Below are 15,804 nucleotides of genomic sequence, written 5' to 3' on the forward strand. Positions count from 1 at the left end.
TTTAAGTTGACTCGAATTTTTACTAAAATATGTAAAAAAAATTGCTAAATTAAAAAAATTGTTTTTAAATCTTCGAAATTCTTTTTTGAATATTTTAAAATTATTATTTATGAAACTTCTAAACTATTAAAATATCTCAACGTTATCCAGATTTTTCATAAAATTTAAAAATAACCTTAAGATCTTTTAGATTCTTTTTAAAAGATGTCGAAAACTTTTAATACGTTTTGAAATTTTTTTAATATTGCCTTAAAATTAATTTTTCAACAAAAAAAAATCATTAAAAACTTTTCCAAGAATCTAAAAACAATTGTTTATTCTATGGTAACCTTTCAAAATTCTTGAAAAGCTTCACTCGTTTTTTTTTTATTTTGTAATCTCACAAAATTGCAAAATTTTGCTTTAAAATCTTCTATATTCTTTTTAGAAATTTTAGGAAATGTTTTGACATCTTTGTTAGCTTCCTCTTATTCTTTATTTTTCCGTAATTCTTAAGAAGAACTTGTTCTTCTCTTGAAACCTTTGAAAAGTCTTAATATGCTCCAGTTTTATTTCGGTTTGCCTAAAATTGTTAAAATCCCACAAAATCAAAAATATTGTCTTAAAATCTTCTAGATTCCGGTAATTTTTTTTACTGTTACGGTCATTTAAAAAAAATTATATATAGTGGCAAAAAAAATTTTGAACTGAATTATTTCGCAATATTGAAAACTAATTTATAATTAAAACTTTCATTTTGATCAATAATGTTATTATAAAAATTGTATCATGAAATAAATGACTTATTTTCAAAAATTTTTTGATTTGCAATTAATAATTATCTTTAAAAATGTAATTTCACAGGTTCAAACCTTGAGGTTTTTTCTTATGTTTTCTTCTTATTATTATTAATTTTCAAACTGTTTAGTGTATTATTATATTTTCTTATTTATTGTAATAAATCGAAATTTACAACAAAAACTAATAATATTAAAAATTAATTTTCAGTTTTACACTGATATGCGAACAAAAAAAACATTTCTGAAACGACGTATGTGATTATTCCTGAAATTGGACCTAAATGATTTATTATTTTATAGTAAATCAATAAATTATTTTATTACTTAAAATTAAAAATAAAAAGCCGTGTCATATATTACACTCATCTAAACTAAAATCAACTAAAAACTGAAAATTTGTACTTGATATTTGGCTGATTTGTTGAATCAATTGTTTTTAAATCTATTATAGTGCATAAATCAATTAATTAAAATAAAATTCACTCCATCATTATTAATTTTAATCATAAGCTTGTATATATGCATTTATGAGATAAATTTGCTGTATATTACTGACTATTAATTTATCGAAAATATAATTTTCCCTTGATGTTTTTGGTGAAAAAATGTACAATTTGCTAAAGAAATAAACAATATTTTGTGGATATGTCTCCTAAATCTTAATTATCTAATTGATCAATATCAAGATAAAATATCTTGATAAGATGGTCTTCATGAAAGCACAATGATATTGCAATCAGTATTTTTTGTAACCGCACACTGTTCTGGTCAGCAAATAGTGAGTAATTTCATCGTATTTGTTCAGACTTCTTAAATTAACTGTTAATTATTAATGAATCGGAATCAGAATTCGAAAAAATTTTATAATAACTATTATAAATACTGGCGTTAATAATAATTAATAATTTTCAAATAATAATTACTATTTATCGAAACGAAAGATTGGGTGCAAAAATTCAATTTACATAAATACAGAATTTAATAAAAATGTTCCGTAAGAGTATGTTGATTTATACTTTTAAGTAGGGCATCAAAATATTAAAAATTAATTCAACAATTTTATGTTGCAGCAAAAATGAAGATATTTTCAATAATTTTATTGGCTGCCTTAATAACCTTTCAGGCTGAGTCAGCAGATGTAGAAGAAAATTTAACAGAAGGTAAGAAATATTAAAAATTCAATAACAAAAAGACAAGAAATTACAAAACTTATTTTTTCGAAGTAACTAATCTTATGCTAATCACAAATTTGTTATCTCCTGTCACAGATTGGTCAACATACACAATTTTGATTAATGATGAGTTTACTAAAACTTTATCAACGATTTCGTCGCAAAGATTCTTGTTCTCATTAGATTAAATCTCAATCTCTTTAATTTATTACTTATTATTTTTTAGCATTTACAGTTTTTTTTTTTAATAAATCCATAAATAAAATCAAAAATCTAAATAAGTTGAATTACATTATGAATTTTAAATACAAGAACAAATTTCGAGAGACTAATTTTAAATAAGTTTTTATTTATGAAAATTCATACCACAGTGAACTGACACAATTGAATTAATGTTTTTTATTTCAGATTTAAATGAAGTTTCTACGCGATTAGATCTCAATGGAAACTTGAAAGCATTTCTTGAAAAACTTAAGGAAACTTTGAAAACCGGAGATGAATCTAAAGGAATTCCTATATTAGATCCTTTGGCGTCCCCAGAAATAGGTCCACTCAGCGTAGACTGGGAAGACTTAGTGTAATTAAACTGAATTATTTCAAATTTTTATAACTAGAGTAAACAGTATACAATTTTTTTTAATTATAAGGTACACCTTAAAATGATAGATATTAAATTCAGTAAAATTTGTCTGAATTTAAGACTCAATACTGGAATTCAGGTACTGAGGTCTTAAAGTTTAACCAACTATAAAACAAGGCACGCGTGCAATATATAGTCAATCAAACTGTTGCATTTTTGTTTAAAAAATACCAATTTTCGACGAAAAACATAGTTATTTTTCGTTTTTACTGACCGCTTTCCCATGAAAAATGCTGACATATCCTATTATATTGTTGAAATATTGGAAATACTCTTTGGAATCTAATGATTCATTATAAAAATTCCCGAGCGTGTCTTTTGAATGGAATGATTACGCTGGATCACATTTTCATCCCTGTTCACATTTATTTACAATTCTACATATGAGTAGAACTCAAGACTCTTTTTAACTTTTCCCATTTTTATATTTATTCACTTGTATTTATTCGTTTGTCAAAAAATTACTTAATTCTTAATTTTTCAACACATAAATAAATGCAGATAAATAAATACAAATAAATAAATATATTTGCATAAAAAGATATGAAGAGTTTTGAGTTCTTCGTGAAATTGTGAATAAATGTGAAAAAGGATGAAAATACACCCTAGCAATTGTGTAACCGTTCACAGGGTCCGTTAGAGAATAGAAATTTTAGACGGAAAACATTGGCGTAAAAAAAATTGTATTGTTTAAAATAACTGATTTCCGCTACAAAATATCGATGTTACCTAAACTTTTTCAAAACTTGTAAAGTTCTTTAAAAATCTATACCGACTTCCGGTGAAAACCAGAGCATAACCTACAAATTTATCTGACAAATCTGATAATTTTTTATTAAAAAATACAATTATTGGGCGAAAAACATTAACATATAATTATACAAAATTATTCCAAATTGTAAATCTTCCTTGAAATTTACTTCTTTCTATTTAAAATAACTGATTATTTGTGAAAAACGTTAACATAACCTTAAATTTTTTTAAATTGACAATTTTTTAAAAATGTACATCGATATACAAAAATAATCGATTTCAGATAACGGTTTTTTTTATTAAAAATATCCATTTCTGGTAAAAATAATCCAATAAAACCAAAGACTGTGAAGTTAAAGACTGAATAATAATCTGAAGAATAAGGGTAATCTGAACAATCTGAGGACTTTTTAAATTAAAAATAACAAATTTCAACGACAAGCACTAAAATAACATAACAAAAAATTTTTTGTAATTGTAAATATTATTTGAACTTTAATTATTTTTGTTTGAAATAACCGATTTTTATTAAAACCTTCAACATAACTTAAGACTATTCAAAAGATATGAATCTTCTTTGAAATTTATATTGATATTTTTGTTGAAAGCCGCTAGCTTGTAAAACAATTACACAAATATTTTTTATCTTTTTTGAAATATAATGACTTTTTACTAAAAATATCGAATATGGACGTGAAACGGCAACATAACCTAAAACTGTTGAACATATTTGAATCTTTTTTAAAAAATGATTGTTTTAAATCAAATATAACATGTTTAACTTATAATGATTTTTGTTTAGATGAAACACACCTACATAAACAAAAGTTGTGAAAATTCTAAATCTTCTTCGGAACATAATGATTTTTTTTAAAATGTAAATTCATCTTTAACCAAGTAGTAAAATTTTCAGGATTAAAAGAGATATATTCTCGACGAAAAATATAATATTTGATACTTCAATCCCAACATACTTTTTTTAAAATAAAAAATAAATTAAAACATCCACAAAAGAATAATTGTCAACAAACAGTTGAATTTTCAACAAAAAACATTAATTTTCAACCAATTGTATTTTTAATTAAAAAAAATTAAATGTTTTCCAAAAGAGAGGAATTTTGCGGACAAAAATTAATTTTTTAACCAAAAAACTTGAGTTCTCCACAAAAAAATGACAATTTTCAACCAAATATTTGAATTTTCAACAAAATGAATGAATTTTCTATCAAGAAGATTAACTGCCTACTAAAAAAGACAAACTTTCAAGTAAAATAAAGAGTGTTCGACCAAAAAAAAGTACTTTTTAATTTAGTAGTTGTATTTTTAACGAAAAAAAGATGAATTCGCATAAAAATATGTAATACATCAGATTTCAATTCAAAATTATTTTAATTTTAAATTAAAAACAGTTGAGTTCATTATTAAAAAATCAGGAAAATAGTTTAATCCTCAACAAAAAAAGTCAGTTTTTAATCGAGAAGAATGATCAATCAAAATTAATTTTAAACTAAAATGATTCATCTTCAACCATACAAGTGAATTTTCAACAAAGTACTTTTACTTTTAAAGCAGTAATTTAATTTTCAACCAAAAAAGGTAAATTCTCAACACAAAAAAAATATTTGGTAGTTAATGTAAAAAGTTTTCAAATTTGATAAATTGAAAAGATTTCAATTTATCGAACAATACGAATTTTCAACAAACTTGTAGAATTTGCAATTAAAAAAAAGTTCAGTTCAGAATTTAAAAAAATTTCTCGAGAAAATTTAAAATTATATTTGAAGTTTCAGAGATGTAGAAAAAGTATGTAGAAAATATCTAGGAAATTTTGCTGTTTTAAGACTTTTTGACTGACTAGAATTATTCCTGACATTGTTTTAAAATTTGCCGGATCTATTTTTGACAAATTTGAAAATATTTTGTAATGTTTTACACTCTTTTCAAATATTCTTTTAAAATTATTTTTTTAAAGTAAAAATCACATTAAATAGTTTCAGGAATCTAAAAAAAACTTTTAAAATCTTTAAAAAACTTCAACATTTTTTTCAAAATCTTGAAAAGTCAATCTTTTGAAAGGATCAGAATTTGTTTTAAAATAATGAAAACAGTCTGCTAAATTCAAAAAGCGAGATTCAAATCTTTTTAAATATTCTCGTAATATAAATTTTGTGAAGTAAAAAATAATAAAAAATATTCCGAGATAACTTAAGGAAATTTTTTCAAACATCTACATTTTTTAAAGTATAAATTTAACAAAATTTTGGTATTCTGTAAAAAAAAAGAATATCTCTTAAACTTATTCAAATATTTTCGAAAATTTTGTAATCTTGGAAATCATTTAAAATCATTCCAAATACAGAGAAACCTTTCAATAGCGTTCCCGGTTATAGTCCCTAAACCGGCTCAATAGAAGGGTTTCACTGTATTTTAACATATTTTCTTAAGGTAATATAATTATTTTGTAGGCGTATTCACTATAAGTATATGTATTAACATTATTTTTTTATAATAACAGTATATTAATTTTTTTTCCAGAGGAACACTTTTTGTTCAAAGTGTAGGTCTTTCTGGTTTGTCCGAGTATATTGTTCAAAATGCCACCAAAATATCATTAGTGAAACTGAAAGTTGACATTTCTCTAAGATGGCCTGAAATACAGGGAAATTTGACTGGTTACGATATCAACAGCAGGTTGATGGACTTTGTAAACGTCGTAGGACAAGGATTCGCAGAGTAAATACTAATTTATTTTTTTATACAAAAAGAAAAAAGTCATCATAACGCGGCCAGAAGAAATTATTTTACCACTCCTCATCATACTATAACAAGCCATCATAAATTGGTTTGGACCCTCCGTCTAAAATTACAAAATAATCATAATTTATTAAAATGAAACAAAGAAAATTAAAACAATATAGAAAATGCAAAAAATATATTTTTTTTAAATAAGTATCATATATTTTTAATTATTAAATATTGTTCATGCATTTTTTCTAGATTTTCTTAGGAGCTAAACGTGACCTAAAATAACCTATACATTTTAAAGTACAATTGTGTACATAATAAGATGTAATAAAAACGAAAATATAAAATTTTCTCAAATTTTTGATCAAATATATTGAGTTTAAATTTTTTACGAGAATTTAGTAAAGATCTTAGGTATTCTTAGTTCCTACTAATTTCTTGTTAAATCTTTAGTCTCCTTAAATCTTTTTAAATCTAAGGGTGTATTTAGCAGATAGTGCAAAAATCGATAAACTTAAAAAATGTTGAATGATTTTGGGAGCTAGTAGTAATTTCAATAATTGTAAAAAAAACTTTGTTTTTATGTATACCATTTAAAATACCCAAAAAAATCTTTTCAATTGCTTTAAATGTTTGGAAATACCTTGGAATATTTTTATTTCTCTCGAAATTTCTTGAAATCCCTTAATCTTTGTCAATAGATATTATATTATATATTTCCAATCCTTTGAAATCTCTAAATTTTTCTAAATAAATTCTTTGAAAATTCATTAAGATATTCAAAAATCCCATGAAATGACATAAAATCCAATGATATATTTTTTAATTCCTTAAAACTGTTTAATTTTTGAAAGAATCCTTGGAATCCTTAAAAAATAAATTAAAATATTTGTAATCCTTCGAACTTCTTGAAAAGTTCTTTGAATCTTTTAAAATACCTTAAATTCTTTTAAAAAATTTAAATCTTTAAATATATTTAAAATCTTGAGAAGTACTTTTAAATATTTAGAAATTACTAAACCATTTTAAAATCCCTTGAAATCCCTGAATTTTTGTGAATACATTCTTCGAAATTTCATTAAACTATTATAAAATGGCCTGAAATCACGTAAAGTGGCATTAAATCTAATGATACTCCTAGAAATCCCTCGAAATGTTTTAAAATATGTACCCTAAAATATTGGTAATCCTCTAAAATCTTTTTCAATCTTTTGAAACTTTTTTAAATTCTTGAAATTCTTTGAAATCTTCTAAAATATTTTAAGATCTTTAAAAACGTTTCAAATATTTAGAAATACCTTCAAATATTGAAAAATCTTTCAAATACTTTGAAGCCTCTTATTTCTTGTGAATAAATTCTTTCAAAGTTTTTTAAATTGCTGTAAATCTTTAGGAATACTTTGCAATACTTGAACATTTTGTTATTCTCTTGAAAGTTCTTTGAAATCCTTTAAAATACCCTAAAATATTTCCAATCTTTTGAAATCTATTGAAATCTTTTGAACTTTTTGAAGTTTTTGGAAATTCCTTCTAATTTTTTTAATATACCTTAATATCCTTCAAATCAAATGTTTCGAATTCTTTAAAATCTTAAAAAATTATTCAAATGTTTCGAAATACATTGAAATATTTAAAAATCACTTTACATCTTTCAAATCCTCGGGAACTCCTCAATTCTTTTAAATAAATTCTCTGAAATTTTATTAACATATTATAAAATCCCTTGGAAATCCCTTAAAATCTAAAAACTTATAGGCCCCATGAAAACTTTCCAAATCTTCCGAAATTCTAGGAAGATCTTTAAATCCGCAAGAAATTAATTTTGATCCCAAAAATCACTGACCTTAACCCTTTTCATCCTTTTAAAATTCCTGGAAAAGCTCTTAAAAATTCTTGGAAATCTTGAAAATCCTTTAAAATCGTATGGAATTTTTTCAAATATCTCACCTTAACCCGATAAACAAAAAAAATTAGATAATTTTGCGGGTGTTAGTAGTAGGATATTTTTCTGCATAATGACGGGGAAAAATCAAGATTTTAATTTTATTATACCGATATTGAAATCTTTATAACTTTTTACAATCCTTTATTGTAATTACTTAGCTTTAATTTTTAACTATAATTTTTTATACATGGACTTTCTATAGACGTTCGAAAACTTTTGTAAAAAAAGTAAGAAAAATGCTGATTTGTTTATAAAAATTAATTTATACCAATAAAATTTGGAACGAAACAAATTGGCAATATAATTATCTAAGCGTTAAGAGCTAAACAATTTTTCTTCACAAATTAACTTTTTTATAAAGTTGTTTTTAACAAAATACGGTAAAAAGTATGCAAGAAAATGAAAATTTTTGCTTCATACGTTTGTTAATTTTAAATCTCTTTAAATCTAAAAAAAAACAATGCGTGAATAGTTGAAAGCTTCATACCTTTTTGAATAGCAAATGTTCAATGCGCACCGCTGCGTGCGCGCGGCCGAAATAAAATATTTATAATTTTTAAATGATAAGTTATTTGGAATGATTTTTTAATTTAAAAGATATTTATACCTTTCAGAACAGCTTGCCCATTAAAACTTTTTTTTCTCAAAATGCGCTCGAATCCCCATGAGATTGAAAATATAAAAGTATGATTTATTCAATGTTTCAGGTAAACATGCATAACTTGAATTTGAAAATAATGTTTATATATTGTTCACACTAAAACTGGTAGAACATTATAACTAATGCTCACTGTAAATTTCGTCAAAAAATTATGAAAAATGTTTGAATTATCGCAAGTTGGAGTGAAAAAAGACAAAAAAATGTATTGAAGAAAAAACGGATTTTTCGAGTTCAATTCAAAGACGGCAGAGACTAGAACATTTTTTCTCGAAAAAACGCAGTTTAATTTCATATGAAAATATCTATTTTAAAAATTAATATTCGAAACTTGTTCAAAAAAGTGTTGAGAGGCCAACGACGTTCAGCTAAAACAAATTATATTTTAAAAATTAAAATTAAAAGAATTGATTAAAATATAAATTTAAAAAATTTAAGTACGCTCGATTAGAGTCCGATAATGCCGTACTTTACGTCCTATTATAGCTGGTTTTGAAAGATTCATATTACATTCTGAACAAGCTCGCTTTTGGTCTTGAATCAAGATTTTTTTCTGTGTGACTCAATAATTTTACAAAATTTTATATTTAATCTTAGTTGCTATTCCTGACATAAACATTTTTTAAGGTTCTCTATTAAGGATTTCAATTTCGATATTAAAACTACCACAACTAAGAGTAAAGAAACTGGAAAGCTACACATGGACATTCTAGGTCTAGACTTCTCTATGGGAGATTTTAAGGTTTGTTTGATGCATTTTGAAATAAAATTGACAATTAAATTTTGTATTTTACTTAACAAATAAAATTCTAATTGTTTTTCAGATTAGACTGGAAGGCCTATATGGTGACGAAATGATATCTGAAATATTCAGTGGCATTGTGTCTGATCTAGTACCTGAAGCAATAGAAACTTATAAGGATTTAATGTTAAGTGCAATCAAAAAATTCACATCAGATGCAGTAAATCAAATTATCGGTGATATGGCCATCAGCGATATCATTGGTATTATAAACGGTAAAAAAAATGCGAAATCAATATCTTCCCGAATTAGCAATGTAGATTGGAACCACAACGAAAATTTGCTAAAACAAATTATAGGAGTGTTCAACCACAAGAATTGATTGATCTAAATCCAAAAATAAATACACTAAAAAATGTATCTCGCCTCTCCATAATTCTCAATCTTTACATTACAAGAAAATTAATCTTTTGAATATTTTTAGTAATTTCTTTTAATTTTATTTCTGTAACTCAACTTTAGGTTGATGCGAAATTTCCGATTAGGAAAATAAAAATAATTTTCATAAGATTGAGTATTTCTGGTAGAGAACGGATAATTTTTAACTTATGAGTTAAATTTTGTAGTTTTTTTTTCTTCAAAAAACTTTATTTTTCATTTAATTTGCTCTGCTATAAGAAAGACAACCTGCGAGTTTTCGTTACGCCAAAAAAATCTTGTAAAAAATGACACCAAAATTATTTAGCCCGCATAAAACTTACAAAATATCTTCTTTATATAAGCAAACAAATTTTTTTAATTGATTAAAATAAAGAAAGTGGGGGTTTCTATTGAATTCAACTTTATCTTCCCGGCTGAATTTTGAAAAGATGGAAAATTTATTTGATATAAAAGTCCATTTTTTATTGTATGAAATTCTTTTAAAAAATCGTGCTTATATATATCAAAAAAAATATTCTGTAAGTTTTATACAAACCAAGTAATTTTTGTGTTGACGATCATTCTTTTTTCGAAAATTTGAAAATTTCTTGCAAAGGACGCAGGATATTATGAAAGAGTGAGGAATTATTTGTTTACTGTTTCTGTTTAATATGAAAAACGTTATTTTAGTATTTTGTTGAATGTGTCGTTTTTACTAGAAAAATACGATAATATAATATATTTCGAACAAAAATTTTTGTGGCCACGAAAATTGTTTTTCGGTGAAATAGGAATCCTTTCCAAATTTTATATAATTTTTATATTATTTCTAGCAGTGATGAATAAAGTTTTGTGATTTTGGTACGAAAAAATAAAATTTGTACATAATTATTTCATAATTGTTGATGTTAATGAATAAATTTACTTTTGATCAACCAATAAATTGAATTATTCTTCAGAGATAAGAATCGGTTTTGCCCTCTCCTTGTAACGTAACAGGAAACCAATTTCGTCTTCCATTTCAAAATAATTATTTCTGAATTAAATTTATTAACACCTACATAGTTATCACCATTCGTTGAATTAAATTAATTGTTTTCATATACATTAGTATTTTTATTTAATGATCTCATTAAAGATTATCTACTGTTGGTTCATTATTTTTTGTAGGGTGGTCACCACTTTTATTTTTAGAAAATAACTTGTGTAGGAGAAAACAGAGAATATTTAGTGAATTTTAAATCTACAGAGGTTGTCAACTAGGAAAATTTAAAAATAATAATCTGCCCGTCGCGCGAGCACATTGTTATCGTGCACTGCGCGCGCAACTGGCTTCGAGCGGAAGTTTGAGTGCGACTTTGGTTTTCGCGGTCGAAAATCTATTTCTCCCGCTAAGCCTTTAGGCTTTGTATTTACCTCACATTTATGCGCTGGGCTTTTTAAATTAAAGATCAAAGCATCAATAACTGTAATTTGGATATTGTAAATTCTCTTTTGTTAAAGCTCATTCGGCTTTAACGAATACATTCTTGTCACCTATCACGTGCTTTGCACTCGATTTTTTCAATAAGAAATTTCCTACATTATTTTCAATTCTATTATATCAAATATATATTATATTGTTTCTGTACTTCGGTATGGCTTGAATATTCGTTTCTTATTTTGCATTAAATGTTATTCTCAACTTCCATCAAAAATGTATATCATTTCAATAAATTTATATTATTAAAATTCATAATATGTATTATAATTGAAACAAAAGTACTTTCATCGTCTATTTTTATAATTAAAAATATGCGAATTCTATATAAATTTGTTTATTTTTAATGTTGTTTTTTACAATTTAAACTAAAAATACACATCCCAGCGTGAGGTTGTTCTAAGCAAATTTATAGATATAATTTAGGTTTAACTTCTTCTTTCTAAAAGTTATTTTTTATTATTTTTTTACAACAAACGATAACAAATTTGTGGATATTTTAGTTAAAAAAACTTTCTTCTCATTTTTTCGTCACTTGTGTCGTTTTTCCAAAACTTTAATTTTTTTATTTTTATCCTATCGAAAAATTGTTAATAACAAATTTGTGGCTGTTTTTATATGAGTCACTTTTGCCTATGATTGATTGGTATTAGTTGAGTCTAAGATAGGATTACAATTATGATTATTTATCATAATTGAAGTTATATCTTTGCGTTTGGAATATATTGATTGAAAGTAATCAATCCATCTTTCTGGTTCAATCGAGTCTTTACTAATGGGTTATAAAAATGTAGGCTCTAAAGATTCAAAGTAGCTTCAGAGAGGTGTTACAGCCTCAAAGTAGGCTCTAATGTTTCATTCTCTAGGAGTTAAAAGTTTAAAGCAGGGGCTATCAGTTTAAATAGCGTCAAAGCCGGATCTAATAAGGAGCTGCAACTTCAAAGTAGGGTCTAAATTTCGACTCGGGTTGACTTTTAGAATTTGGGAAGAAAGAAACGTTTATGCTTTACAACCGTTAATCAAAGTTTTAAGAAACTTCGTTTAGGGCGACAATTACGAATATCGCAAGAACAAGTTAACAGTGGTGGTGACCGAGAAGATAATCTACACCCAGAAAAAAAGTTTTGTTGAATCAAAAAACTTTCTTTAAATCAAAGAAATTCTAGTATTGATATACGGTCAAAGAAACATTTGTTTGATTAAAAGAAATTTTTTTGTTAAATTTTTTATTAGATTTAAAGCAATATTTCTTTAATTTAAACGGATTTTTTTTTTAAATAAAAGAAATATTTCGTTCGTTCAAATCGAATATTTCTTTGAAGTGAAGAAATATTTGATTGCTTCAAATAAAAATTTTCTTTAAATCAAGGAATATAATTTTTTATTTGACCTTTAGATTTCTTTAAAAGAAATAACTGTTTGGTTCAAAAAAGAGAACAGGTTAGTTTAAAATGAATATAGATTTTATTTGAATCCAAGAATACTTGAATTCAATAATAATAACCTAAGTAAAAAAGTTTTTTTCAATATTTTGTGTGTGTAAATCAACTTTATTCTTTCTTAATTTACAATTACTCACGAAATATTAAGGTAAAAAGATAAATTGTGACGAAATTGTGCACAGATGTAACAAAAATTTACATTAAAACAAGGTTAGGCCGTGCTGTATAAAAGTATCTATTCACGCGGTAGAAAGCTGCTATGCTTTCTGCAAATCCCTACGATACAAATATGTCGCTCACTTCTTTAACACATATTTTAGCGATTTAAATTATTACAAAGAGCCGCCGCTTCTGGGTCTTCGCAAAAATTTGACAACATGTGTTCCGAAAGATGCGTTAACGTAAAATAATCAAAGTGGTTTGTTCTGCGCAATATCATGGCGCATTGGTAATGTGGACTAAGAAAATTTTTCATTGATTCAAGGAAATAATTTGCTTATTTCAAATTACTGACTCTAGAGAAATTATTTCTTTTATTTGTCCTAGTAACTTTTTTGAATTAAATGAATTTTGTTTTAAATCAAACGAATCATTTAAACAAATAATTTCTTTAAATTAAAGAAATTACGTGATGTCATTTATCAATGTCAAATAAATTTTCTTTTAATATAAAAATATTTTTATGTTAAATCAAAAGGACCTAGTTAAAAATATGTTGTTTTTTTTTAATTTAATAAGAACATTTTTTGGGTGTATATGTTACAGGCAAAGTCCGATGTGCCGTCACACCGCATTCTGCCTAGTCCCTCCGCGAATTGACTGAGCGGTGTCAGGCAAAGTACGATGTAGCACTTTCAGTTCGGAGTCTGCCTAGTCAAATCGCGAAGTGCCCGACAAGCGCAGGCAAAGTCCGGAGTAAAAATAAAATCTCTGTGGTTATCTTGTCCCGCTGCGCAGTGGGCTGGTTTGAGAATTTTAAATTCAAAATAGTCTATAGATGGCAATAGTGAACAGATTTGAAAGCTTTTTTTTTAGAAATGATCAGCATTACATTTTTAAGATAACTTATTGAGTACATTGATCAATTTTTGTTTCAATATATTCATTCAACGCAAACTTTTTTCTAAAAAAAACTCAAAAAACTCAATATGTATCTTATTTAACGTACATAGACTTAGAAAACATAAATAATTCATTTCTAATATTTTTATTGTTCTAAAATGTGAATAGTTCCGAATTAGGTGTTTCGTTTATAAAATTTGTTATTAACATTCAATAAATTAATTTATTGTGATCGAAAATCACTGTTCAGACAATGCTACTAAGATTTGGTATGGCAAATAAAAAATCTGTGTTTCATTAAAATAGGTAAATTGAATATCTGGCTTGAAAATGGTGTAACAATAACACTTCAAAATAAAACTTGGTTTTAATTTCGTATTGGTTTCGCAACTAATGGAAAAAAAATTATCTCCCCACTCCCTCCCTTCCACGGCCTTTTATTTAGGACTGATGCAACTATTTAGTTATCCTGAAAACGGCAATAATTTAATCTAGTTCCTGACGTGGTCGTGGAAGTTTGGAAGATTTTTAAATAGAAGTTATTGTACTAATGTTGGAAGTATTATAAATGTAAATTTTTTATCTTATGGTTTGAGTTTCAGTGTACATTTCTCAATAAGTTGTTTTTATCGTTACTGCCGTACTAGAAAATCAAGCAATGAAAGTCAAATTCGAAGACAAATTTAGTGCCCTCAAAATTGCAGAAAACTCGTCGCGTATTTTGAATTTAGAAAAATACTACGTTAAATATGATACATATCGAATTTATTGTTTTATTTTTTTTACGAAATAACTTGCGTTGAATAAATAATTATATTGAAACAAAAATTGATTAATATAATCAATTAGTTTTCTTACAAATTTAATGCTGATCATTTCTAAAAAGAAACTTTCATATCCGGTCACAATTGCGACCTGTAGACATTTTGAATTGTAAATTCTCTAACCAGCCTACTGTGCAGCGGGAAAAATTAACTCCATAGGTTTTCTTTTAACTCCGGACTTTGCCTGAGTTTGTCGGGCACTTCGCGATTTGACTAGGCAGAGTCCGAAGTGAAAGTGCTACTTCGGACTTTGCCTGACACCGTTCAGTCAATTCGCGGAGGGACTAGGCAGACTGCGGTGTGACGGCACATCGGACATTGCCCGTAACATATACAAGGATGCAAAATACAATTTCAAACATTTGAAGGAGACTATTGATTCGGAGACAATAGTTCACGATATAGATCTTCGAAGATGGTCTTTACAAAAAAAGCGTAATCTAAACATCCCATGCGCTTAAAGCATCACGTTGGTGGGTATGGCAAATCAAGAAACATCATAACGTTTTTTTTTGCGAAAATTACGGTGGAAAATGTTGTTCAATCGGTTGTCCCCACCACGTATAGCTATCCAATTCAGTTAATTATATCTGCCGACTGAAGTAAAAGGACTTTTTAAGACAAATAATATTTATTTGCAAACCTCTAAATCTGGTAAATTTTCATCAGAACCCGTGCAGAAATCGCCATATATTTTCCCGATTACCGATTTGGCCCTGATAGGTTGAATATCTTCGGGCCTAGATCGGGATAATTCCATGACCCAGACCTGAGCCAGACCGGTTGAAGTATTGCAACGCCACCTTGTTCCAATGTATGCAAATTGCCTTGCTGTCAAATGAAGTGTCTTATCTTTGATAAAATTCATGATTACTATCATAGTTGAGTTTGTAATGAAATAAACAATATTCCAAAGCCTAGTACTACGTCACAAGTTTGAAAGCATTGTATTTTAGCAGCTTTAGATCATTTTCGCGATGTAAACAAGGGTAATTAAATTGCTAAATTGTATTGAGTATTTATCTCGAATCGAAAGCTAGCCTTAAAATTGAAATTCATTTGAAAAGGTATTGCAAATTTTGTGTTTTAAAATATTTTGAGTTTGCATTACAGCTATACAATTTTAAAAAATTATGTACGTT

The 15,804-nt window shown here is 26.2% G+C and overlaps 2 protein-coding genes across 2 annotated transcripts in view; one reads left to right on the plus strand and one right to left on the minus strand.

The window, feature by feature from the left end:
* The window catches only part of LOC117182975 (acetylcholinesterase-like), a 356,413-nt gene that overhangs the window by 296,488 nt on the left and 44,121 nt on the right, over positions 1–15,804 (minus strand). The gene's annotated exons all lie outside the window — the stretch shown is intronic.
* On the plus strand, positions 1,542–10,791 carry LOC117168286. Its single transcript, XM_033353808.1, has 6 exons — positions 1,542–1,557; positions 1,850–1,939; positions 2,360–2,528; positions 5,880–6,077; positions 9,320–9,434; positions 9,517–10,791. The coding sequence occupies exons 2-6, from the start codon at positions 1,855–1,857 to the stop codon at positions 9,814–9,816; spliced, it is 867 nt and encodes a 288-aa protein (XP_033209699.1). The 5' UTR covers positions 1,542–1,557; positions 1,850–1,854; the 3' UTR covers positions 9,817–10,791.

Source organism: Belonocnema kinseyi, chromosome 2 (genome assembly GCF_010883055.1).
Source record: "Belonocnema kinseyi isolate 2016_QV_RU_SX_M_011 chromosome 2, B_treatae_v1, whole genome shotgun sequence".
NCBI classification, from domain to species: domain Eukaryota; kingdom Metazoa; phylum Arthropoda; class Insecta; order Hymenoptera; family Cynipidae; genus Belonocnema; species Belonocnema kinseyi.